A 27,823-nucleotide genomic window follows, 5' to 3' on the forward strand; every position below is an offset into this window, starting at 1 on the left:
CCTGGATTGCATCTCATTATTTTCAATAAATCACATCTTTTACTTTCGGAATAATAAGCATCCTTGCATCTTTCACCACTCTAATAAAAATATTTTAAATAACTGTAACATATTGTCATTCCTCAAATAATAAGGTTAAACTAAGTTTATTCCTATTGTTACAAATTTACAGTAACATTCTTTTTAAAAACGTGCATTTGGCCAATGTTCCGCCAGTCAGGTCTTTTTTAGAGTTAATAAAAAGCAAAATAATTCAAAAATATTTTATTAAACTTCTATATAAAATTACATTTCTTACATCTCGTTGTGCAAATGAACTATATTCAAAATATGTTACAACACTTGTAATTAAACATGCCCAGTTCACAACAATAGTCTAAATATTTAATAATAAAGTATATACATTAGACTTATAAGACTTTTCTGAAATAAATACTAATTTTTCGCTTTAGTTTTCATGTACATTTTAGCCGCTGTAGCTATTGCATGTGTTACTCTTCCGGTAACTTCGTGAAGGTTTTCGCTCGAAAGATTCCAAGAATCTATAGATCTTTTAGAAAAGAAACCCGCCGTAGTGCCGTTTGGTCTCCAGCTGTTAGGGTATACAATTTTGTGCCGCAACACAGCTTTGATTATTAGAGCACCTACATAAACGATAAAGTAAACGCTAAAGTACAGGGGCAAATAGTACAATTTCTTTCCCAGGTAATAGTAACTGTATCTATTAACACGGGGCATTTCGGTGGTAGTTGTTGTAGTATGAGGGTGGTGATGATGATAGAAATCGTGCTCATCGAAGTCAATGTTATGTTTAAGATCTCCGGGGAAGTCACTTGGAAAACCACTGTCTTCAGGTTCATCCGGTTTGTCATCTTCAGGTTGTGCATAATCAGCCGGAGGTGATAAATCGGGCTTATCATAATGATAGCCTTGGAAGTCTTCATTATCGTTCATATCCAACGCAGGCGGTGCTTCAGACGGTGCAGATGGTTTATTGTAACTATATCCTTCGAATGGTAAGCTCATAGTTTGTAAAGACGGTATATATGACTGCACGGAAGGAGCAGGGGGTTTCATGGGAAGAGTAGGTGGTGAGTAGACTGATATTGATTGCTTCGGAGGTGCAGACGAAGGAGGGCTGTAGTCAGGAATAGAAGGTGGATATGGAGGAAATGATTCGTAGTTCGTCGGAATAGGAAAATCATTATCTGTTAATTTCGGTGCTGGCGGAGGCGGAGGCGGTACAAGATTTGACGTCGTTTTTACGGGCACAGAATTCGTCTGTTTAGAATTCCCACCATAATGTGGCAAATAGGGTTGAGCTGGATTATAACGATCAATTAGCTGATGCTTAGGAATCACATCCTGGGCTTCGCCTCTAACAGGGTTTTTTAAATCATAAAAATTATCTATGTTAGTATATAAATTATTGCTTCCTTTGCTATTTGATAAAGAGTTTTTAGAAGGGTTTTGCATTGTTTTTACCTGAAAAGGCTTTAGGTTGACATAAGGAAATCCCAAGTTGGATTCAGTACGTATTGCTCGAGATTCGTTTTCCGCTCCATTGCCTGGATTAGCAGCAAATCTGAAAATATTTATGATATTTATACAGAGATAAACAAAAATTATGATAAATTACATGAATATTTTGTTAACACTAATCACTTACCCGGGTATTTCAAAATTGTGTGAATTGTTGTCATCTTTGCCACTTCCATCTGTTTTTAATTGTTTTTCACCTTTGATCAAGTTATCACTATTCGCTCCAACTGGAACCTCTTGCCAATTATTCGAAAGCTGGCTAGACTTTTCATTGTCTATAATATGCCAAATATTTTCGATATTACTCATTTGGATATCCGTGGATGATGTAGTCGTTTTGGTAGTCGTCGTAGGAGGTGTTGTAGTTGGAATGTAAATTGGTGAAGGTGCATTGTTATACATCTTGTTATACATCTCGAAGTAATCAGTTTCTTTATTTTCTTTATCAGCAGATTTCACATTTGGAATTGGTAAACCATAATTAGTTTCTTGAGGCACTATTTGCATATTATCCGGAACGTAAATTGGTTGAAGCGTCGTTGATTTAACTGAAACGCGTTCCTTTTCTAATAATTGTCTTATACTTTTTTTCATACTTCCATTAGAATCCGCTTCAAACTCAGCAAATATGAGATCGGGTGTTTTCAACGTGTCCTTCATTTTCTTGGTGGTAGTTGTTGAAGGGGTCGTCATGTTGGTCGGTCCGGTATCCATTCTACGCATCCAATTATGGTAATAAAACGGCGCTGATCTTCCTTCATCGTTTTGCAGCGGTCGCGGTGATGGCGTTACAACGTATACCTTGGGTCCAGGTAAATTCACTGCTTTAACCCTACTCTTATATAAGGCAATGACACAAATCAAAGACAAAGTTATCGTAAAGCCTTTCATATTAAATAAAATCACTGCATTAGACACTAGGAAGGGTACCGAGTGTGTTCGGTTCAGACGTCGCCTTGAAAATGATACATTTTCCAATATGCTCTCATGTTCACTATGTAACGTATCGGTAGTAAATTTGCGATAATTTCTAGCGGTATTGTATGTAGAGCGTTTGGAGCACGACATTGATGGCCCGTGTACTAACTGCAATTCACACTATTTAGCGAGGTAATCAATGTCACTCGTACCTAGAGAAAAAGTAGAAAGTGTAACATATTTGAACAAAATATTTAAAAAAATTTCTAATAAAATTGGAATTGCATGTGCTATTTATAAATAAACCAAATTCATGTCGAAGTCATACACAGGCAGAGATTATGTTTACGATCCACATCGATGACGACAAAGATTCTTTTTTTGCTATCTTTGATAATGTGATAGTGAGAAGTCAAAAAAAGAAGTTATTTCACAAAATATTTGAATAACTTTGCTGGAATTAAAATATATTGTTTTGTCCAGCAAAATCTATGTATATTAATAAATCCTTATTTTCCTTAGAAAAGTAAATAGAGCATAGGTAAAGTATAATTGGAGAACGCTCCCCTGATTTCCCACATCTTTTTTTATAACTTGTATGCTACTACTAACTATACTTTTCGCAAGGTTCTTATGAAAAAATAAAACAATTCCGAGTAGGCCTCCAATTTGAATCGATAAATGAATCGTAACGGCAGTAGTTAAGCGTTTGTGACCACAACTTTGAATGTCTATGTTTTACACAGTGCAAATTGTATGTCTCTTGTTCCCTTATGACAGAAAAGCATAAAGATTATTTTTTATAAGCCAGAAAAAGAACCTATTAATGTCGTGTATCTAAAGCATTACATGAAATACTATGATTTTGGAATAACTTTTTTATTTATCGCCTTATTGATTATTCATACTTAAGAATAAAAAAAACTCATAAAGTTCTGGAGAGACTGTAGAATTATCAGAAACACAAGGGATCGACTTGTCTTTCTAATCTTTCTATACGGAGCTGAGATCTATACACAGGATTCTGAATAGTAGGAAATGTGGTGTGACAAATGCCCAGAATCCCGGATAGCGCACCGATCCATCGTTGCGATGTTTAAATAACTCAAAATAAAAGAGAGGTTATCGTCGATTGTGCAACTATATATCGATATGTAATGAGGACTTAATGGAATGTTAGTGCAAGGCAAAATGGAAGGCAAGAGATCTCGTGAACGTTCTCCAACAAGATAGACAGATGTCATTAATATCGCCACTAAAAACTCAACAAATGAATGCTTTCACTCCACCAAACACCGAATTACATGGTGACGCGTACTGCGAGCAGTCCGGGCGCCAGAACCGACCGTGACATGACCACAACCACTCTGACGAGTGCAAGACTGACAACAAGCTCAGTAGACCAAGTTCAGAAGAAGCATTAGACTTTTTGTTGAATTTGTAATTGGATCGTTCTTTGCATAATAATTTTTACTGTCTGAGTAAAGCATTTTTGAAAAGAGGATTTTAATATTTTGAAATAAAATAAAATTATGACTACCATTCAATGAAAATACGAAACCACACACTACGAATAGTTGATTTATTGATGGGAGTTAAACTTACATCAAAATTATACGTATTTTTTATAATAAATCCGAGATCTATGCACGTCGCTTACAGATTTCCAATAGGACCGATCGGATATGGCCATATTTCCAATGCCCCAACGGTCATCGGTTCTGCGCGCTGTGCCCTACCCAGTGTCGGATACTTTCGTTCATCCACGAATCACCCGATTCCTGATTCCAGCACGCATTGGTCGTAGACTTTCATTTAGACACAAGTATTTTTGTACAAGAAGTTATATCTTAGTTTCTCGAACGCTGCCCAACCATTGGTTTCAACAATTGAACTCTTCCTCAAAGTTAGACTGTTATCTAGTTTGACAGTTTGCTCGAGGTATACGTACATGTCACTTGTCACACACATGTCACTTGTACATTATACACACATGTACATAATATTGAGGTGGGCACATTTGACAGAGTTTATGTCACATTTTACTCGATTGAGGTCTTCGAGGATCATGTTAAATATCCCCATCGACTCTGCCATGACTAGGAGGTCGTTGGCAAACCGAAAGGTAACTTACTTGTTGTATTCCCTGTTACGTCGTGTTACGACCTCTCTAGTAATATGCAGTTTTACTAAGGGTTTTGAAAAATTATACGCAACACCGCATATACCTTTTTGCACCATAAAACTAAATAAACTGAAATTTTCAAAATTTTGAAATAAACTAAAAATCGACTATAAAAAAAATTAAACTCGTTAATACAAGTATGTAGGATAAGATCTTTATCATTGTCCATTAACCTCTAACACTACCTATCGTGTAACGTTTAAAAAGTTGAGAATAATTGTATCTACTATCTACTTCTTATTCTATCTACTGTATTAATGATGTTTAAGAAAGTAATCGTAAAAAAACTCTTAAATTTATTATGCGCTAATCTCAGATTAAAAAGGTTTTCGGTCACTTGTATCTATATCTTAATTTTAATTAATTATTATATATTATTATTTTAAGATAGAAGAGGAAATTACAGGGTACACAAGTTAATTCTAAGTTATTTGTCATATTGGGTTTTTCGATCTTCTCTTTTCATACATACGTGCTCACTATAAGGGTCCAAAGAAGGAATTTTTTTTTGGCTGTAAGACGAACTAATTTAAAAATTTTAGTATTATTATTAACACATAGGTAACGTAGTGCCATCTACCGAAATAAAGCAAACTAAAAAGCGATAATCCAATAAAAGAATCAAAACACGTAGAAAATATAGATATTAAAATATTTTTTTATTTATAAATTATATCCTATATACACTTAATTAATAAATATTATTTCTATAAATTAGCTTGTGCTTAAGCTAAAAGATTTACTACAAAAACTATTTGGTAATGAAGACGTTCTGTCGCTGTACGTCATTAGTGGACTCGGTCTCATTATAAGCTGGATTATCGACACCTGAATCACTACTTCCATCCACTTCTGCAGGAATTTTGACTTGTTGGTTCGAAACTTTCGTTATTTCGATAATCGGAATTTTAATTTTATCGTTTTCTATTCTACTAACGACATCTTGCGGTGCACATGATTTATCATTATCTTTTTTGCTTTGATCACAATCTTCAACGTCCAAAGTTGGTGGCGTCTTTTTACAGAGGTCGTTCTTGTCGTCGCGGGCCCTCTTGCCAATGTAGAACTTGTTAAATAGATAATAGACGCATCCTGTTAAAAATGTTGCAATTGCAAATATCTGGTACGTTGGCCTTGTGCCTACGAATTTCATTAAATATCCGCCTATTAGGCTTCCAGCTCCTTTGCCTGTAAAATATTAACAGTCAATTGTTTTAATCATATATATACCTATGATTTTAATCAACGTTAATATTAGTACGAAAAGATAGCCGAGTTCTACAATTACATTATTGAGTTCTTTCACTAAACCAAAATATTGGTAAATTAGTTCTCTTACAAAACGTAATATTTCTGTAAACATTTATTTGTTTATTACTATTATGTATTATAATAATTGAGTTAAGTTAAAGACTTTTAAGACTTTTAATGAAATTAACATTTTTAAGATTTATGAATACTTTGCGAGCCTGTATCATTGATATCAAAATGGTTAAAATTAAATTTATTCATTTTATAGTTCTATTTCTAGCTTCATGTCTTCTCATTTTCACGGTAAATTTTATCACAGGTTTTAAATGATGATAAAACGTTACCGTAGCGTATCGTGGACACAAGTGAAGTTAATAAGCCTGTTTGTAAATCATGTCAAATGGCATTTATTAATAAATCCACTAACCAAAGTTCAAAATAAAGTTACACTTCTTACAATAGTATAAACAGAAGTTATATTTTTATAATTAAGCTTTTATAAGTTTATCGGGTGAGTGTTGTCTTATTGATTAAATAAATGAAAAAAATTCCCCATTTCTGACACTAAAATTACGAAATTAATTCTTAATCAAATTCAATTGACTGTTAACTACCATTATATTATACGGCGATCGGTGAGGTAAAGCAATTTATATGAATGAAACCGTTACCGGAATATGCCTTTTGTATCTTTTGATTATTTATAATAATTTCGTGGGAAAATATGTTAAAATTTTATTAGATAAATAAGACAATAGAATATAATTATTTTTCATATTCAATTTTAAATGTATTTAATATCTGAAAAAAAAGCTGCAGTTGGCAGCTATTTTTAATTTTTACAACCGATTTGTATTGCACATTTTCGACTGATTTTTGAATAAATTAATTTACCTATGTTGCACATCGTTTTTAAAAATTATTATTGATATCAGATAATAATTTTTTCTTTTTTTCAGCTGTCAGCCGGCCAGTGCAAGGCATAGATCTCAATCAAAGATCGCCACGATGATCGTTCTAGCACTCCCCGCATCCAGCGATTTCCCGCGACCTATATCGTTGTATTAATTACTCCGTCGGTCCACGGACAGATACTAAACACTTACCAACTCCATAATAAAGTCCACCGAGAAGCCCTTGCACGGATGTGTCAGTTGTAATGGAAGACAGGCGTGCAGCGTACGTGACTGCCGCAGTGAACGAAAGCGATGACGTCACGGACTCCAACGCCTCGAAGATTAGGCAGAGCCAGGGATTGTAAATGAGAGAATAACCTAAAATAATACATGCAAAAGGTTATCATTGAACAGAAATATAATTAATAATCATAAAATAATCAATTTACTGTACTAAAATAAAGGTTTAAATTTACTTTTGTTAATAGGACAAAATTTGGTAAAATCCGTTGTATATGAATTTGTTATATAATTACTGGTGATTCACGGTACACAATAACCATCTATTAATTATTTTATTCCAAAACGTAAAATAACTTGAAGTCAAGATAACGCTCTTCGAGATCAGGAAGTTTTTAGTATCACATTAATATTTATAATTTCTAATTAAAGTGGAACGAAACCATAAAAGTCAACGCTTCTTTCACCCGATTTCTTTGTAAACATACCAGGCGTATGCATAAGCTTTTCCCTGTTTAACTATTCGTGTAAATTTGACGTCACTTTTTACGTCAAACATTAAACTGTAAAAACAGACGCTTTAGAAAATCTATATATTGGTTTTTCTGGTTTGTTTTGTAAAAAATAACATTTGCAAATCGTATTGCCTTCTATAATTATTTACTCATGAAAAATCATATTGAAGACATCTTTAATAGAGTGACATATAATTTTGATAGATTTAAAGACAATACGTACTATCAGTAATGTACAAAAGTGAGAAACATTAGCAAAATCCATGTTATTGGACGAGAGTCCGAATTAATCTCAACAGCTATAACAAAAACCGTTAATGACGACACAAGAAACAATTACCGAAAAATCGAGCAATGGCGAAGACCAAACGACGTTTCAGCTCACAGACACCCACTGCAAGTCATAGGCCACCCCAAAAGATATCTATGGGAGAATATCCCACAAACGCCACACCTGACTATTAGTATGAATTTACTAGAGTAGATACTCCTGAATAAAAAATATTTTTTTAAAGTTTCCGTACATTTGCGCGTAATATGTAACTTTAATTTATGTATATTTTTCAGTATTCATACACAAAACTCCTCGATAAATATATTTTCTTGAATTAACTTCTACCAAAGGGTTAAGGAAATATATATATTAAATGCCTTCAATATGCAATAAATGTTATATGTGTATAAATATTTATTCCCGTTAATACAATTAACTATCAGATATATCTATTAAATTATTAAAAAGAGCAGTACAATTGATTGCACAATAATTTTATTTACCATACCACTTTAAAAATACATCACCAGATTTGGAAGACACAGTTTTTTTTTAAAAAAATCTGGAGCTTTTTCAACGCCCGCTCTTTACTAACTAAAATATCCAAAAATTGTAATGTACGTGTGAGTGTATGTGGTGATTTTTTTGGTTATTTCAAATCAATGATTTTATTAACTGAAATATTCATTAATAAAAAAATTCACATTGCTTTCGTAAACTCTATATAGTGTATGTACTAAAATTCATTACTTATGAAACCGTAAACGGTTCACATTCTGATAATTATTTAAAACTTTTAGAGTAAACAGTCAGAATTGGCGTTGCAATCACATTGGACTCTTAAAATAGATTGTGAGATACATTTCTTTACTAAAATAATATTTGCTTCTAAATATAGACTTAATAAACCACTTTTGTTTATAAGTTGTATACAAATAGTTACACAGCACACATTTTAAATATATAATGCGAAGTCAATTCGGAATGAGATCATTGATATTTCATCTAGGCACGAGTCATATGAAAGTAATGTACATAAATAATTTATTTAAACCGATCTTACCAAGTAATCTAATAGCATAAAAAACAAATCCTATGAAAAGAACATTGGCGTGGCCCAACTTGTTAATAATAGGACCAGATAGCACCAGGAGAGGGAGACCAGCTATACCGCCCACTGTGATTGTGATGCCCATTAAAGAACGAGATGCCCCTAAATCTTGCAAAAGCCAGAACAGAAAACTTTCTATGTAGCCCCATGCGGTCCCTGAAATAAAATAAAAACTGTTTAAAGTACATTAAAAATAAAATTAATCGCTTTGACTAACGCTACTTAAAATTACATTACGATGTTACAGAAAATCCACAACCAAGAATTCATCACCATCATATCAACCAATATTCTCACAATTACCGGTCTCGCGCTGCCCGCATTCAGGAACTTTCCGCGACCTTGACTAAGTCAGCTCGTGATCACAAATTGACAACCTTTTGATCTCAACAACCGTCCGTTTCACGGAATTCCACGTATATTATTTATTTCTGTAGTCTCTTGTTTCTTTTTAAAATCTTTATGCTTCGCAACGCAAACTTTCAATAAACTGCCGAAGTAAACTACACGGCCGACCAGACAAGTGTAAGTAATATCATTGACGTAATTGAAGTAATTCATTCGTACAAAATGCTCACAAAATTCATCTGTCACAATAAGTTAAATGATATGCTAATCCTGAACCCTATGTGGCACAAATAATATTCTATGCAAAAGAAACGCAAGATAATATAAAGTATAAAAAAGCAAAACAAATGTGCGCATACATGTGCTGTTCAGTAAACACTTTTTTGTGATTCCTGAATCGCAAAAAACCGGTTGAATGCGAATATTTTAATAATAACATTTAAACAAGTTCACCTTTTCCCCGAATATTGATTATTAACAAGATACACGGAAAAAGTATTCTTCCTTTAATTGGAAATAAATGCTTTTTATATCAAACATTTCCATTTGTATGAATTAAAGTAGAAATGTAAAACCAAGAAGTTTACTTTACCGTTTAAGACAAATCTTAAACGGTAAAGTAAACTTTAACGACATAAAGCCAATTATAACTCGTGATACAGGAAATATAGTTATACCATTTCTGATAATAACAAAATATACACTGACTTCAAAAATAAAAACAGACATAAGCCAAATTCATAAATAGATTGCAACAGGTTTAGGTTGAGTAAAGCTAGCCCCGTTGAACCTGTTAAGTTTTGTGAACACTGTTGACACTGGCCAGTTATAAAAATTTAAGTGCGAGTTTTAATTGTGCTAGTATTGTGATGACTTTAACGCAACTTTAACGCATTAATAACCCTCTAATATTATAAGATGAACAATTATTAGGAACAATATTCAAAAGAACATTTTTAATTAGTAATTGATAGAAATGATTAATCAAAATCACTTTATCTATGGAAATTTTATGTACTAATTTATTATTTGAATAGATTTTACTTTCTTGACAGTTATTTTATCAACAGCCCATAACTGTCTCTTTCCAAATGCTCATCGTACCAACGTATATATCAGCAACTAAACCATTAGAAAAAAATAACAGCTTACTAGTTGTATTCGAATGTACCATCTCAAGTATAACAGTGACGAGGGCAAATTTAGTGTCACGTACGATTCCGCGTTAAAAATTTTGTGTCACCGCAATATTATAGGTAAGCCATATACTTGTCAACAAATAAATGTCACTTGTTGATTAATAATCATCATCCTTTTAGCCAGAGGACATCTACTGCCGGACATTGCCTTCCTCAAAGATTTGCTGCGTTTTCCGACGACCTTAACAAGGATATCTGTCCTCTTTGACAAGCGTCACGTTGGTTTCGTTGCGCTTGCTTGACAACAACAATTGATCAATAAAATTATCAACCGATACGTCCACATATATTGTTTTCTTTATCTGTCATTGCCAAATGGGTGTTAATGGAAGAAATTTACATTTTTACTAGGTTTGAAACGGAAAAGCGCCAAAGTCGCATAACCCAGATCCCTGTTTGTCTCTAATCCTTTTGTCTCCCGTTTGTCTTGTTTCCTACGTTTCTCACTTAAATTTAACAATAACTTTCAGTGACCTGTTAATGTTAAAACTAAGATATTCAACACTGGTATATAAATACTATCTTACCCATGATGAAGCAAGCAATGAACAGCGCAACTATTTCAACATTCCGAAAGACAGTAATTACATCTTCTAGAAGATTCTGTGCCGGTTGTTTGAACTCCAGATCGATACTTAACATCAACACTCCTGAGAGGACTTTCAAAACTGCATATAGGTAGAATGCTGGCCTGTAATGAAACCATATTCTTTTGAAAGAAACACGATATGTTCCACTTATGATATCGATACCGCCGAAGACAAGTATTGGTTTCTTAATGCAGATCAAATTTCAGTATTGTTGCGTATAATTATCAATCCTATATTCCAATATTTATACAAGATTCACTTATTTTAATATCTCTTTATGTGGGAATAGTACAAATAAAATTAATCTATATTAATTTTCTTTGTTTCATAACAGGATATAGCAATCAGGAAGAAAAATAATAGCAAGTAACAATCGATATAACAGCCAATTGTTTTCTATACGAATACGACATTGACAAATGTATACAATAAAATTACTAAATCATCCTTATCATTTCAGCTATAGCATGTCCACTGTCCTGCAGTGGTCTCACTTACAGATTTCCAATAGGAGCGGTTAGTTTTTACCGGCGTGCTTGATATTATCCTTATTAATTTTAAATAAGAACGTCATCAGCATAAGTTTATATTAGTTTCGTATAACGTAAAAAAATAGACTTGTTTTGTAATTGAAGGCATACACAACCCTAGCCATTATTCCACCTTACATAACGGTTCCCTAAATAATAATAAAATAAGAAAAGAATAATCTGTCGTCAAAATTTTACTTAACGAAAGTTCAAAATTATTATAACTCTACTTTTTATGGTCTTACCTGAAATCCGTGTATCCTTTGCCTCTACTCGCATAATCAATTAACAGCCCGGAGAGAGGAGATGATATCATACCGCCAATGCTACCATAAACCCTCTGTAGGCCATAGTCCGCCCTTTGCTCCCTTATTATAGCAATAACAGCACCTTCAAACATCGCGAACGCGGTTCCTCCAATAATACCGATAAACACTCTGACCTATACAAAAATGTTATCGTTTCAAAACAAAAGACATTAAACATAAATTACCAAGTATAAGCTGTAGATAAGTTAGTCTAAATACAAAAAGGGTCCTAGTGTCTCACAATAAGTTGAGTCTGTCCAAGCTGATCTAAATAAGCCTTCGTTCTTCTAATGTCATTTTGTTCGATATCAACAATAAATAAACAATAAATAGGCAATAAGAGAAGTGGTATTTTTACCCAAATAAACTAAAAACAATAACTTAAATTATATAGTGTCGTTGTTATTTCAGGCTTTTCCATTGCATTTCTGTTCTTTATTAGAAATCTACCGCCCCAATCCAAAGCAAAGTAATCTGTTTCTCTGAATATTAAAAAATTCCTAGTACTGAAGGAAATTGTTATTTATAGCTATATTTTTTATTCTACCGTTAACATATTATAAAAGGAGTTATATTTATGTTTAAAATTTTAACTCGTCCTTCTACGTCTAATAGTTGTTACAAGAAACTTTTAGATAATATTTGTTTTAACAGCATATCGAGTAATCAATTTATTCTTGTATTACATACACAACTACTTTATTTTTATATTTTTTAGTAAAAATAATAATAAAAATATACATAACCTATAATACGGAAACCATTTGATATCATCGTATATTAACACTTTTACCGCGATGTACAAAACAAGCAAGGCGTTCTCTCAGATCAACCTTCGTTAGCTCTTGACCTTTTATGATAATTATAATTTTCTTTATAATGCTGCAAATACTGCAGTATTTCCGTTGGAAACTTTTGTTACAGGCAAATTTAACGATACTTATACCTATACAAGCATAATATAGAAAGGATTGTACAGTAGCGCAACCTTTTCAAATTAATAAATAAATTCCTAACGTGTATGTGCAGCTTAAAACACCGTTTGTGTATCTACTTCGTGTAAAACGAGGAAGTTACATCTCCAAATAAATTTGTTATGTACTTGCTTATGACCTTCCTTGAACTGTACTTTTAAGTAATGCATGCGATCATTTCGCGATTACAGTAGAATGATAAAAGGTAAAAAAGAAATAATAATATACGATTCATGAAAGAATGGTGTCACAAAAAATAGCATATTACAGCGAATTCAGATCCGCAGCAGATTCAATTCCCGACAACAGTGCACTGTATAAATTACTCTCAAAGTAAAGGAAAAGGTAAAAAAATCGATAAATTCAAGCGACAACAATTTTAAATAAATACAGCACGGAATTCTTGTGACCTGACCACTTTTTGAGAGAAGACTTGAGAAAAGTAGGAACAGCAGAAAACATATAATAGAATATTGAAAAGTAACTAAATAAAGTGTAGACATAACACCATTTTCGGCATGTGTATTAATTCCTTTCCCGGGCGTTGTGAAACTAGACGTTTCTAAATTTATCTCGAACCATCGACATCGGCATTCTAGGGTTCTTGCTCTACAATTATTTACACATTTTCATACATCTATAAGTTAATCTGTCGCATTTTTTTTTACCTTTTCGATTGACATAATTTTATTTTCTAGTGGCTTAAAATATTAGTTTATTCATTTACTAAAACATATTTACATTCAATGAAATGTTTGATCTTAAGTCTCTATATGGTTTAACATCCTAAGATCACGAATAAGTTACGAGTCGCATTTGCAGCATCTAGGACAAGGCTAATACGTTTGTCTCATATTACGAAACATACAACTTACATAAGACACGAACTCCTAAGCTCTTAACAATTGAGCAAATAAAAGTTCAAGTCTAAAGTAAATTAAAAGTTTTTCTGTGCGTAATTATCTACATATTTTGGAATAAATTACGATTTATACCAACACCTACTCCTTTACTACCAAAGAAAATTACGTCTGTTTGTTTATTTCTTAAACGGATAGACGTAATGGAGACAGACGTTTGGTGAAGGGGCTCCCGCTCCCTATCAAGTACGGCATTACCCAGTTAGCGATGATTACATAACAATCTTTCCATCAACGAGACTGTTAAATTTTTAGTTCAAGCATTTTGATGATTTTAAAACAACTTTTTGCGAATTTAAACATCTTTTATAAAAAAAAATTCACAAAAAAAGAAATTCGATATCTTAAATCATTAACATTACATATTAAGTTCTTTTACAAACTAACCTTACTTTTTTTTTATTAAATTAACCTTCGTTTTTTCCTTTAATATTTTTTCATTACTACAGGAATATTTTGACGACATGTATAAAATAAAGATTTCTATACGACTACTACGTCGATAAGGAAAACTGATGATTAGTCTAAGGATGAAGATGCCAATAAAATACAAATCGTTACAGCTACTTTGACGTCGCATTTTACTTACAGCCATATAAGCCCAGAATGTAAACACGGGATCAAGCTCGATTCGTTGTTGGAAATTCTCGCAGAGATTATTCCTGGGCGTCAAAGCGGCACACGCTGAGGAACATTTCTTTAGTAGTGTTGAACCACTTTGTACCCAAACATTTCCTTCGTCTTGCTCCTGTAACAACACCTGATTTAAAACATTTGATATTTGTTAAATATCACATATCGTGCCTTTTATTTCAAAAGTATAGGTAAAGAAGGAACTGTTGTATTCTGTATAACTTCATTCAATATATCCAAATCTGATAGCAACCTAAGTAAGTGAGAAAACAGAAAATAGGTTATATAAAAAAGATGAGTAATGCAAAATATTGGGACCTGTGTATCTATAGAAAATGTTAGCTTTATTTGAATGTTGTAAAAATCTATCTCCATAAAGTTTTCTATAACTCTTTTCTAAAGAAAATATTAACCAGTGACTCAGACCGGTTGTGATAAAGATACTCGTTTTTTATTTTATTTTTAATACACATACTGACTGCAACTTAAAGACCAAAGTCCGTCGTACTGTTTTTGTTTGTTTATCAATATTTGTTTTACTCGAGTTCACCAAATTGTACATATTTATACATCCGATAAGAATTTCCTATTACAAAATATATGCTGTTATATGTATGTACGTTTTACTTTAAACAATAATGCATAGAAAAGTTTAAAATATTTACAAATGCACGTTCAAAAGCAAAAACACATACACACACGTAGTGTATCAAAGATTCGACTTCATTGAATTTGCCAACCTTTATTTGGGCAATGTATACACTTTAATAATATGATTCCTGACAATTTATATATACACATATTATCATTTATCAGGTGTAGACCCAATATGACTTCAATAGCAGATGAATATGTATGATATGGCATGTCCAATAAAAAATATTTGAATTACTAGTAAGTATTTTATTGACAATAACAAAATACTTAAACTAGACAAATGTTCTGCATGGCTTTCGCTATATAGTTTAGAGAATCTTACCCCGTTGAAATTATCTTCGCACACTGTGCTTTCCATCCCACTATAATCCGCGTCGAAACTATTTTCATTAGGTATAGACATTGCTTTCACCCAGTAATCCTTGACATTTGCGCTTGACTTTTGAGCGTCGTGTGAAATTCTCATTCGGAAATTTCTATCAACATTTTGTTCAAAATCATCCACATCCAAGTTATTCAAAACATTCTTTTTACCAAATAAACAGGTCGCATTAATGTCAGTTTGCGTACAAATTACTTGGTAAAGTGATGGGGCAGGGAAATACATGACGTGGTCAGAGAGTTTTGACACTGTAGTATTAAAAAATGGATCATCGGTCATGATGCGTGAGGTACTTTGATCTTTCATCACTATTTTTGTATTTGGTAGGAGCGAGGATACCGTGTGTCGGTAAAGCAAGCGTTGATCGTATGTATTCGACTGTAATCGGATGTCATAGGTTTCCCTATGGGTTATAGCCTCAATTTCATCCGCGTTTGTTTCTTGTGGTACCTCGCAAGCAAATCCGCAAGTTAGAATTCTGTGTAAAAAGCAAAAGAGACTCAAATACGTATTATATTATAAATCTGGTATGTTTAAAAAAATTGCCCTTATGGACAATTAAATATTTCAGCCTATAATATCTCAAATAATATTTAAATATTAATATTTAATGCAACATATAAAATATCTATGATATATTACTTATTTATATTCATCAATTTTAAAATGATTATTGTTATAAAGTTAATACTATAAACATGAAAAAAAATGATATCTATTAATCTAACTAAAAGTAACAAATGTAATATTTTATAATTCTACTTACAACCTTTAATCATGCACGAAATGTTTTAAATTTAATATTTAGCCAAAAATCATTATTACTGTTATTGTAAGTTCTAAATATTTAAATACATTCTAAAAATGATGACTTAACTATAAATATTTGAGTTGTTCGATGCTTAACCTTGAGGGCACGGCACACAAATACGGTAAAATCACATATCTAAGAATCAATCAGCACTTATGTATATAATGACCGATAACTTAAGTCGTACTTACGTTACATTAACATCGAATGCGTATGGGTGTAGTGGTGAACAAGGATAACCCTGAACAGGTTGAAGCTTCAAGGAACCACCGTGGCAGGCGGTGATGAGTTGTACCGCAGGCGGGTACGTGATGGTGATGCGGCCCACCGGTACAGCCAATAGTAATAAAGCCGATACTCCACCCAAACCAGAAGACAGCGCTAAAAGCAACTACAGAATACCCGCTAAAATAATATTAATACTATCATCATCATCATTACTTCGGATGTAGAGCATCCACTGCTGGACTTAGTGATGAATTTCCAATAAGACCGGTTGGTAGCGGCCTGCCTGCATCCGTCGTCTTCCGGCGACCTTAACAAGGTTCACTGTCCACCTGTTGGTGGGGGTTTTACGCTGCGCTTGCCAGTCCCTAGTCTAGGAACTTAAAGCCCAATCAATTCTGCACATTACCACTTCACTTGGCAATCTAGCTACCAACATTAATCTAATAGCTAGCATAGCTCAATCTACCCAAAACCTTCCTTTTTCGCGTCTTTAAATATGACAAATTCACTAACTAACAAAATAACTAAATGTTAAAGAAACAGCAAAAATTTGTTATTTTTAGGTTTAAGAGCTTCTGAAACGAATTGTTATTACCCTACATTTTCAATTTACATCACGTACATACACACGACATAAACCACAAGAACTATAACATTAAATTTTTACATCTTCATGTAAACCACAAGTGAATAGAAATTAGTTGTAGAATATAATAAAATGTAAGATACAAAAGTCAAAACACAAAACCAGGAAACAATAATGTAATAAACAATCTGTGATACTTTGGGAGTCGAGAAGGATGAAAGGCGATGGTTGAATGACCATAATGCTTAGAGATGAAAAAATTTAAGGAAAAGCATGAAAGATACAATGAAGGAAGAGAGAGGATAAATATTAATAATTACCTGAAATTAACTTATTACTATTAACTTATTATCCGAAATTGTAACGTCCCTGTCCCACACCAAACAGTGGAAACGTAAAAAAAACCACAAGTATTTATTTAGCTCACGTAGAGAAAATTAAGTCTCATATTGGGGTAAAAACCTAAACCTAATGATAACAATAAACATAATCTAAGTTCAAGGTGTTTTTCAATAAACGCTAGTTTAACTGCACCCTGAAACACCGATACAATAAGATCTCTACGTCATTAAGTGTGTATTTGATACAACGAATAAAGCAAACACCTACAATAATTCGTGTATATTATTCAGATCTTCAAGTATCACGGGTTATATGATCTTGAACAAAGATGTAGGAAAGGCGTAATAAATACATATTCGGAGTTCTGTATTAAGTAGTTTTAATTCGCAAGTGAAAGCTGCCTTCAAGTGCACATTAAGTAAGTGTTGCTTAATCAATAAGGGTACAATTTAAAAATAACGTGTATACCCATATTTACATTAGTCATATATATGTTTATACAGTGAAATTTACAAGCGTAATTCAAAGAATTTACTGGAAGCATGTAAAATAAATATATGCTTTTTCTGTTTTAATAAGCAATATATTAAATAATATTGTCTCTCGTTCATGCTGGAGCTTATGCAGTACCTTAAGGCCGCAACAATCTCTTTGGATATTTTAAATGAACAACTATTGTACCTCCTAACGGACATGATGTTTAAAGCTAATGCACACTTTATGAACATACCGTCAATACAACAAGTAAATTACAGACCAAAAGAAAAACAGGATGTAGTGTTTAAGAAGAATGATTAGCAAAACTACACAAAACCGACATTTTCTGTCACGAACTTACATTGACAATGAATTTATCATGCGATAATAGAGACATTGCTCAAAGTCAGACACCGGAAAATGTTGGAAGATGGCGGAATTAATTCATAACGTCGTTTATCGCAAAGAGCAATTATTATCGCAGACAGATGCAGCAATTGTAAAGCATAGATTTTGTTACACATGCTAACTACATACAAAACTGTTTTATACTACATGAACGTAACATGAATTTAGTGACATTTTAACGATTAGTTTGTTCCACGCCACAGTTGTATAGCAACAAACATCAGACGAAGACGATACTTCCTGTATGGGCGATGACTGACGCAGTGCGTCTATATACGTTTTGCAGGAGCGGGCATGCCACGTCCACAATGGCGTAACGACAATACAAGGTAAAGGTTATTGTATTCAGAATTGAATGTAATTTGCGATTCACTCATTGCGGATTAACTCGATTATATATAACCAGAACGTTGTAGCCAAAGCGAACGTGAATAAATGGAGATAATTCATTTGGCTCATCTTGTTGCGTATACAACCACTTAATTATGTATTTCAAATTGATAATAAACGTAAGCTGTTTACTTTCATTTTCGGTCAACGTTTGTTATTATTGATACCGGTTCTCGAAGTATCATTTACGTAAATAACACCTTAAATTTGTAGCTTTCAACTACTCTAGAATGGTTTTTAAATTAAGAAGTTTTAGCGTAAAATAATGAATAAATCCAATATCTCGGCCTCAAGATTTTCATCATACATATAAGAAAAAATTAAGTATCTTTGACAGAATGAACATAATTAGGGCAGCAAAAAAGTAAAACATCTTTGAAACAATGACTTTGAAACACTTTTGAACACTTTTGTGTACATACTACATTTAGTATATATTTATTAATTTTACTTATTGAAATATCGAATCGTGTCAAATTTTTAGAAGATTGTCATATAATGCTGATATTCAAATTTATGTTCTAATCATTGATTTTATTTACAAGAAATTATACAAAATAATTTACTAAAAAAATTGAAATTTCAATAGTAGTCGGAATTCGGGGAAAAAACAAATTGTATAACTTGCATTCTTCCAAGGCTTATCATAGGTATAAAATCTTTTAGCTAGTGTATGACCAATGGATAAAAAGATCTGAAATTCGCAGTTTTTAACGTAAGAAAAATGTAAAATTTAGAATTAAAAGTGAGATATGTCACGATACGATCAAATGGACGCTATGGAACATAAACGGACGGAGTATGTAATTGAATGGTAAACTCAAAATGGTAATAAAATCACCAATACGAAAGATTACGAGAGAAGAAGGCTGAATTACCAGAGTGATCAAAATGATTATCACGCGATAGAAATATATAAAAGGCATCCAACAAACTGCTTTCTAAATTACCTTATCTTTGAATTATAGTATTTAGCTGAAATTATAACAATTAAAATTGGTTACTGAATAAGAACTAATTAACTTACCCTGAAGTTCCCAATTTTATCCGCAAGCATGCCAGCAAGCGGTGGCATTACTATGGAGATCACTGGCGTAACAGCAGACATTATAGCAGTCTCTTCTACGTTAATACCAAGCTCTCGCATGTGAATAGTAAGGTATGGATATAGAACAAACAGGGCTGAAATATCACATTTAATATTAGTAAATAATGGCGTCACGTCGTACGTACCAAACAAAGTCCACAAAAAATATTTAATGCTAATTACGCACTGACTTATGAAATATATTAATTATCATTATAATTGTCTGATAAGTTAACGAAATCAAGCTAATACTATTCAAAAGTTGTTATAAAATCAATAATTTAAACTATAACTAGGTATTTAACTAATTCTGACCAAAAGTTATGAAACATAAATACAAGAACTAGAGATATGATTACATAAATTTTGCAGTAATTTATTTATTGTGAAATCAACATTTAATCTTCGAGACGCAATTCTGCAATTAAGTTATTAAGTAATTACGTGCAGCATGTCACTTACTAGAAGCGTGTACAAAGAAAAGAATCTTCAGAGGTATCAATTTTCTTAGCTTCAGATCATCAGTAATTCTCTTGAAAAAAGCCCGTATGAACTGCATCTTGAATTTATGTATGTGCAGCTTTACCTTAAATCTTGATATATTTTTTAAATCAAAAATGTCTATGTAGGAAAATTTTTGGTACTCCAATCTCCAACGTTAAAAGTCCAGATTCGATATTCTTGATACATGGAAAATGTTTATCAGTTATGATTATCCTCTGAAAAGAAATAGTTATTCATCAGTCTTAAAACATTAAAATAAAAAAAAATGTTTCTCAAATAATGTTGTGGCTAAGAAGCAATCGTGACGACCTTTTAACTTTTTTTTAGATGTCATTACTAAACGCGACTTCTCTGCAAGTATCTATTTAGTTAAAGAAAACATTTTGAAGAAACTAGTTGTGTTAAATACTATAAATCTCTTTATTAAAATTTAACAGATTTCAGCGTTTTAATGAGCTATTGGCACAATAGGCATAAAATATGTAGTATTCTATGCCTATTATGCCGACGACCGTCAATCAATAATGGTTAAACATCTCATCTTAAAAAAAATATCTATTTTTTAACTAACTTTCAGAAATGCATTACCAATATACCATATACAAATAAACAAATGCGAAATGTACAACCTGTTTGCCTACATTACAGTGCATTCATTTCATATAGGCTTGAGCAGAGAAACGGTGAACGGGATTCTATAAACAGAGTTGCTCGACAGTCGGCAAACAATGGGCCGGTACAATGGCCGATTGCTTAATTAAAATATAAGCATATGATGTTTGAGCACAACTCACAGTATCAGTAGTTGTTAACCGTCATGTTTTTATCATGTCCCGAAACCGTTCATTCACTCTGTTTCGGTTTTGTATAGCTATACCAAATAAATAGTAAGTGGACAACGGTACCTGAGAGGCCCCGCGGTAAATATAGTCTGATGTTATAAATTGAATAAACGATAGCATTGAATAAGATGTTTTATACCTTCCAATAAAAGAATTTACAGTATTGATGTTACGATCATTTTAATTTATTGAAATGAAATATTAAGTAGACTTAGGCTATCTACGAATTAAATCTAAATTAACCAATATTCCGTCAGGTGTTCATTTAAACGGATAACCGCTGTCTAGGCCCAAGTATTATATACAAATAAAAACGTCAATAATCTCGCTGTATCAGTCTCAAGGCTAATCTTATAGCTTCCTTCTAAATATATATGTTTTTACATTTTATTGACACTAGGATCATGTCTTTGGTTAAAGAATTAACTAAAAGTAAAAGTATTTAGTACGTTCCTTAGTCAAAATGAAGATAAATGAAGTGCGTCCCCTTAATCCATAATTTTTTTTACAAAGGAATAATGGATGCAAGCGGGTTGAATAACTGGTTTCTCTTTCTGCAAATGATGCGACCCATAGATGATAATACGATAGGTCTTGTGCAATCATACACAGCAATACTTCATTACCTTGAATCACAATATTGATGGTCTCATTACACCAATAATTTGGCGACCTCAATCCGAAACACAAAAGTACATACGTTACTATTTCATAGCAAAAATTCAAAGTTATTTATGGGTCTGAAATTTTTTGCAGAAAAAACATACCTCAAAAAGAACAATGATTCGATTATACCTAGAACTTCAGTTTCAAATTTAACGAGAGTAAATTCAAATTTCAAAGTAAAATTCATAATGTCTTTATTAAAGGAAGCATTTAGACTTTAGACGCACTTTTGTATCTTGTATTATTTTAACGTTATAGACAGCAAGCAAGTATTGCGAGTTGGTAGTACCAACTCGCAATACTGGTGTGCTAGGAAGTGTCAATAATTTTTTTTAAATAAAATTCAACAATGTTCAATATATACATTAATCATATCAATCACGTAAATTAGTCAAAACATCAAGTTCCATACATTTTGATCGACCAAAAACTCGTGAATTTCAGAATAACATTTATTTATTAGTATACTTTTAATTTTTAAATTAAAACAAAGAGTAGGAATTCCTAAGATATATAGTGAAACTTTAAGAATGAGAAAGCGGCAAGTAAATTGCTGTAATACGTAAATAAGAAATTTAACTGTTTGACCAGGCTTATCACATAAGCACAGTTTATCGCTAACATAAATATCGCACACAAATCAGAGGCATTTCGAAACATCTTACATTTCATAGCCTGTATGTTTTTGCTGTAATGCAAGTATTTTTCTAGACATTTATAAATAAATAATTTGATGAAAAATAAAATTGATGTACTTCATAAAAGCGCTAGCTAGCATACCGATGCCACAGGCAGAAAAAATCTTGCACAATTAATTACAGATTTTGATTCGTATAGAGTATAAAGTTCTTTTTATTTTTTCGCCATACGGACTTTGCGGATGCTAACGCTAATATTTACTTATCTTAAAAAACCTACCGATCAACTAAATATTTATAAGCTTTGCTCTTACGGGAAATTCCTAACTACGTTTTTTCATGAACACACTTTTTCTATATTTGACTTTGCACATAACATTCACGACGGTATGTGAAAAATTATTGGAATCGACAGAATCCGCAGTCAAACGCAGAATACGTCTTTTAAGATAAAAAAAAAACCTTGAAAATAATCTCCACCCTTTTTGGCTTTAATAAGGGGGCGAAAATGTTTAATATGTACAATAGTGTCAATCAATGTATTATTGTACAATATAATGTTCTTAACGCATGAGAAACTTTTTTTTCTATTAGATTCAACACATTAAAATTCATAATGATCTTACGTTGCAGCTTTAATAGTTTTTTTACAAGAAGAATAGAAAAATACATGTAAAATTGAAATAAAAACATATTATATAATTTTAAAATCTCAGGAAATTTAAATAGAATAAAACGTTACTTTTTACCACCATTAAAATTTTCACTTACTTGTAGCCAAGACAATATTATTAGTTTAATCACCAAAAATCTTTCATTATCGACATTAATAAACTATTGATCATTATAAATTTACCTGATGTTTTTTAAATACGAAATCTTGGAAATTTCCCTAATAAAACGATTTATTATATATGACTGTAGTTAATATAAAAGTGTGAGTCATTTAATACGATCAAAAACTGTATCACATTATTATTCGAAGCCAAATATTGCATATTAATGTAGTTTTACCGTACAAGATTCGAACTCGCTCGAATAACAATGTATATGGTCAGTGGTGATAGCGGGCAAAAACACGCCGGTTCGCATCCACGTTGCATTGTGTCTAAATTTTTAAATATTATTAAACTATGTGATAGGAAACATTACGGCAGTACCGATTTATTACGGAAACTAGACAGCAGGTACAAAACAAGACAAACCATGTATTGTATAAGTATACAAGTGGTAATTGCATAAATCATCAGGATTCGAATTTTATTCTTCATTTATTACTTAAACTTAATGTTAGGTCATACCATTAAGTTTTCCGAATAAATGAAATAAAGTAGAGTAGATTACCACAAGTTTCTAATTTTAATTATATGGCGAATGAGATTAATTAAATGAGTTCACAGCTGTTTTGTTAAAAAAAAACATGTTATACAATAAAATTAATTGTAGGAATTTATAACAAACTTATTACTTGCAATAACAATGTGTTTTAAATTTCGTATACATCAAGCCTTTAGTAATAATTAAGTAAAGATAAGTAACGCGCCTTTTTTACATATATTAGTATTGTTCAAATGTTTGATTGCTGAGATCAGATGTTTATGGATACTCTGAGATTGGTATGTGAGAAGAAAACCAAAAAAATGTTGTTACGATTATCAAAGCTATAGATAGGAATATATATATATATATATATATATTTGTGTGTGTGTATATATATATATATGTAATGTATATAAATATATATGTATATATATATATATACATATATATATATTTAAGACATTTCTTAACCTACTGAAGCCCAAATACTATAAAAAGCATTATCGATTTAGTCATTTTTCACTTTAGCATATGACAACACATTTGGCGATTCATATTTTTTTTAAATAGGTAGGATAAATTGTCATTCAAGAAGGTCATTCTAGCACCTTTGACGTTAAGCAGCAATGTGCAAATATACAGTGTCCAGTTTCAAAGGTTATCAAATCTATTGAAATTACCGAGTAACTTTTTTTGTTCGTTTGTTTCAACCTGATGTATAAAAACTAGGACAGCGTTTATTATCTATAATCTTGGAAAGTATCGTGTTTATACAAGTCGAAAGTACCATATACACAAGTACTATGCCAAATAACCGGCATTGGCTTTTTTGGGTTTTATTTTTTAAAATCCATATTGGTTATTTTGGACAAATTTTATATCTATAAAACCTTAAGCCCAAAAAATGCTTTCTTTAATGTACACATCTCGGGCCTTTCCCTCAAAAGGAATTTAATAAAATCTGTCTAAAAGCGTTACGCTCCCAGATATAACGCGATTAGTTTGTCATGTCTTTTAAATAAGATTAATTATTCATATTAAATTAATGCACTAATAGTTTTTAAATATTAGTTTTTAATTATTTTAATAAAAAAAACAACAAAAGGATGTTGTTAACAAACAGCAGACTACATTATTTCGATAATGTAAAGTATTGTACAAGTACCATTAACGTGGTTAGATGTTAAAACAACTCTTTAATGACCTATCTATGTCAAATATGTTATGACCGTTTTAAGTTTTTTTAATTTATTGGCCAATAAGTAGTACAGGGTGATTGGTTATACTTGTAAAACATTTGAAGGGATGAACGTATAGCTCATTCGTCAGCAAAAAGCCTTAAAATTCTTACACCTACTTCCAATTACTGCAAAAAGTGATCACTCTGTAATATGTATTCTTCTAATAGAATGGGACAGATAGTGAAAAATAACTAATTTTAATGCCTATATAGTAAACCGGTTTATGGAAACGCTAATAATTAATATATTATTTTTACTTTATGTTTATTTCTTGAAAACCATTGATGTTTGGCTATCCACTCTATAATGTAGCTTACGTAACTTTAAAGCAAATGAAATATGCGCGATAAAAGATAGATGAGATAAAATCCTTAAAGAGTAGAACCCTTTAAAGCTTTTACACCTATAAATAATCAATCAACTATTTTTATTCAATTCATTCGTCTGTCAATTTCGATTTCGACAATCGAGGATTTTGTCTTCTGCTTTGATGCATCAAAACCAGGACAGTTGATGTTGACTTGTAAAATGTTAGTTCACAAGAAAATCAAACAGATCTATATTTCCAAAGCAGGTCATGTGCCTTCAAGTCGTGCGGGTGAATGAGTACCATCAGGGACTCTTGGGACGTCGCATTTCGTTTTGTCTTTGTGAACGTACAATACTAAATAAGCTAGATAGTCTCCATAATAATATGGAACAAACAATAAATACCGCTTCTAACTTAAATATACTCGCATGATAGATCATGGAAGTTATAGAAATAAAGGTCTTTTTGATCTTTTAATACCCAAAAAAACAATGTTTCACCATTGAAGCTAGCTCTTCGTTAAATGAAAATATTTTTCAAGAATAACAATGACGTTTAACTATTTTTATATACCGGTGAGACAGCACTTCTTAAATTTTAAATCGCTATAAAAAAGAATAAAACAACATATGTTTTAACAAGTCATCAAAAGAGATCTAACTTTTCGAACAGAAAAAAAATGATATAACAGAATACCAAATGAGATAGAAAGAATACCTATGTTAGTATTGAGTAAACTAAACTCATTCATATAAAATTTTAAGTGATTACATTGTTTATGTTCTAACTTTGTTCTTTATCTATAACACCAATTTAAACACACTTAAAATTTCGGTATTATCTTAAATGTGTTATAATTAGTTAAATTATGCTAAGCACCTTTTGCTTAGAAATGTGACACGTTTGAAAAATAAAAGCAATTAATAAACCAAAAAACTAATAGTACATGTCTTGATATAGTATACAATATTAAATTTTATTTAATTGTTATAAAGATTCTTATTACAAATTTATGTAGAATGTTCTTTATTGATATAATTGCTTAATCGAAAGAATAACAAATTATTTCTGGAAATTGACCGATTAGTGTTAGTGTGATATTATGCATCGTACTCCGTGGCAAGTTTTACTATTGCTCACATAATTAATAATTATAAACCTGTTAATAATATATATTAAAAAAAGTTTTAATTGTTACAATAGAATGACGTAGATTCTTTAGATAATATTGATATTTAGACGTGTAATACACAAAGATTAACGGTTACTTTTGTAATGGGCTTATAGCTAGTAATATATCTGATAATATGACAAAGCTAGACTTTATAGTTTTATTCTTCTTATAATTTTTTGTCACGATTGTTGCTATGTTGAGACTTTTAAAGAGCGGTGATATAGAATGCATAAAACAGTTGTATTTAATTTAATTTAATATTCTTTGTTGTACACGCTTGGATACATTTAAATAATGTCATAATAATAAACAAAAAAGTACAATGGGCGGTCTTATCACACGAGACAATCTCTTACAGACAACTGTAGTATGGAAACAGTCTACAGTTTAAATAATGGGTTATATGTTTAGGTACTATTAATTACGAATCCAAAAAACGTAATGAGGTGGCTAAAAAAGCGGAATATTAAATACACTCACGTTCTCTCAGAAAAAACCAAATCGTAGTTGAATGAAATATTCATAAGATCTATGAATCTCTATTCTATCATATATTATCATAATAATTATTCGTATTTATTAATTTTTAAAGATAAAATTGTAATTAAACTTGCTGTTTTCCAAGATTTTTTAGTTAATGTTAAAAGGTCATCAGACAGGTACTTTAGTGTATATATGAAGCCAGATGTACTGCGCATACTAAATTGAAATAGGCGTACCATTAAATGGACTCCGATTGCACTACAATAGGAAAGGAAGTGCTAAACATTTGATTGTCTTTAACAAAAGGGTAATGCCATAGTTAAAATAATAACACTATTAACTATATTAGTGTTATTAAATTATGCTAAGGTTCTTAACCTTCAAAAATCTACTAAAATATGACATTATATTGTTGATTATTTATTTTTATTTATAAATATTACTCAATAGTTAGTTTAAACTGAGTTTATACAACAATTACAATAGTATATTAATTGTAATATATAGGAATTGTGGAACAAACTCAATTTAAAATACAAAATAAATTGTAATTAAAAAAATTAAATAGTATTTTTTTCGCAAAATTTACTCTTGATGTAAGAACAATAAAATAACATTACTCACCGCACTTGCAAAATTAAACAAAAAATAAACCTTATCGTAAACGTTCAACTGTACTGTAAAAAAGAAAAATGTTATCGCTGTGATTTTATAAACCCAACACTGTATCACTTAGAAAAAGTTTTTAAATCCGCATTGTTATTTGAAGGATTTTTTTTAACCGAGCCTGATGTTGAAGTTGGACATGCGTGCGACTCCTTGCGTTTTTCGGAACGTATGCGA

General features: G+C 31.5%; 2 protein-coding genes across 2 annotated transcripts; both read right to left on the reverse strand.

Annotated features, from left to right (window-relative positions):
* Positions 1-362: 362 nt before the first annotated feature.
* On the reverse strand, positions 363-2,433 carry LOC137926705 (uncharacterized). The gene is made up of 2 exons (XM_068770384.1): positions 1,670-2,433; positions 363-1,585 (listed from the first exon to the last, which is right to left on the reverse strand). Exons 1-2 carry the CDS (start codon positions 2,431-2,433, stop codon positions 436-438), a joined length of 1,914 nt encoding a protein of 637 aa, XP_068626485.1. The 3' UTR covers positions 363-435.
* A 2,858-nt stretch (positions 2,434-5,291) lies between these two features.
* On the reverse strand, positions 5,292-27,823 carry LOC137926696 (uncharacterized). The gene is made up of 11 exons (XM_068770375.1): positions 27,605-27,823; positions 20,265-20,521; positions 19,743-19,897; positions 16,476-16,675; positions 15,414-15,951; positions 14,391-14,549; positions 11,845-12,041; positions 11,007-11,170; positions 8,885-9,088; positions 7,003-7,170; positions 5,292-5,833 (listed from the first exon to the last, which is right to left on the reverse strand). Exons 2-11 carry the CDS (start codon positions 20,359-20,361, stop codon positions 5,397-5,399), a joined length of 2,319 nt encoding a protein of 772 aa, XP_068626476.1. The 5' UTR covers positions 20,362-20,521; positions 27,605-27,823; the 3' UTR covers positions 5,292-5,396.

Source organism: Battus philenor, unplaced genomic scaffold, assembly GCF_028537555.1.
Source record: "Battus philenor isolate CCGP_79_NKW_IND1 unplaced genomic scaffold, ilBatPhil1.0.hap1 SCAF_3, whole genome shotgun sequence".
NCBI classification, from domain to species: domain Eukaryota; kingdom Metazoa; phylum Arthropoda; class Insecta; order Lepidoptera; family Papilionidae; genus Battus; species Battus philenor.

Coding starts and splice junctions, on each gene's coding strand:
- LOC137926705 (XM_068770384.1), bottom strand. CDS start 2,433: ATGAAAGGCTTTACGATAACTTTGTCTTTGATTTGTGTCATTGCCTTA. Junction 1,586..1,669: donor CACAATTTTGAAATACCCGG/GTAAGTGATTAG, acceptor AAATATTTTCAG/ATTTGCTGCTAATCCAGGCA.
- LOC137926696 (XM_068770375.1), bottom strand. CDS start 20,361: ATGCAGTTCATACGGGCTTTTTTCAAGAGAATTACTGATGATCTGAAG. Junction 14,550..15,413: donor GCGAAGATAATTTCAACGGG/GTAAGATTCTCT, acceptor GTGTTGTTACAG/GAGCAAGACGAAGGAAATGT. Junction 12,042..14,390: donor CATTCTGGGCTTATATGGCT/GTAAGTAAAATG, acceptor ATTTTTGTATAG/GTCAGAGTGTTTATCGGTAT.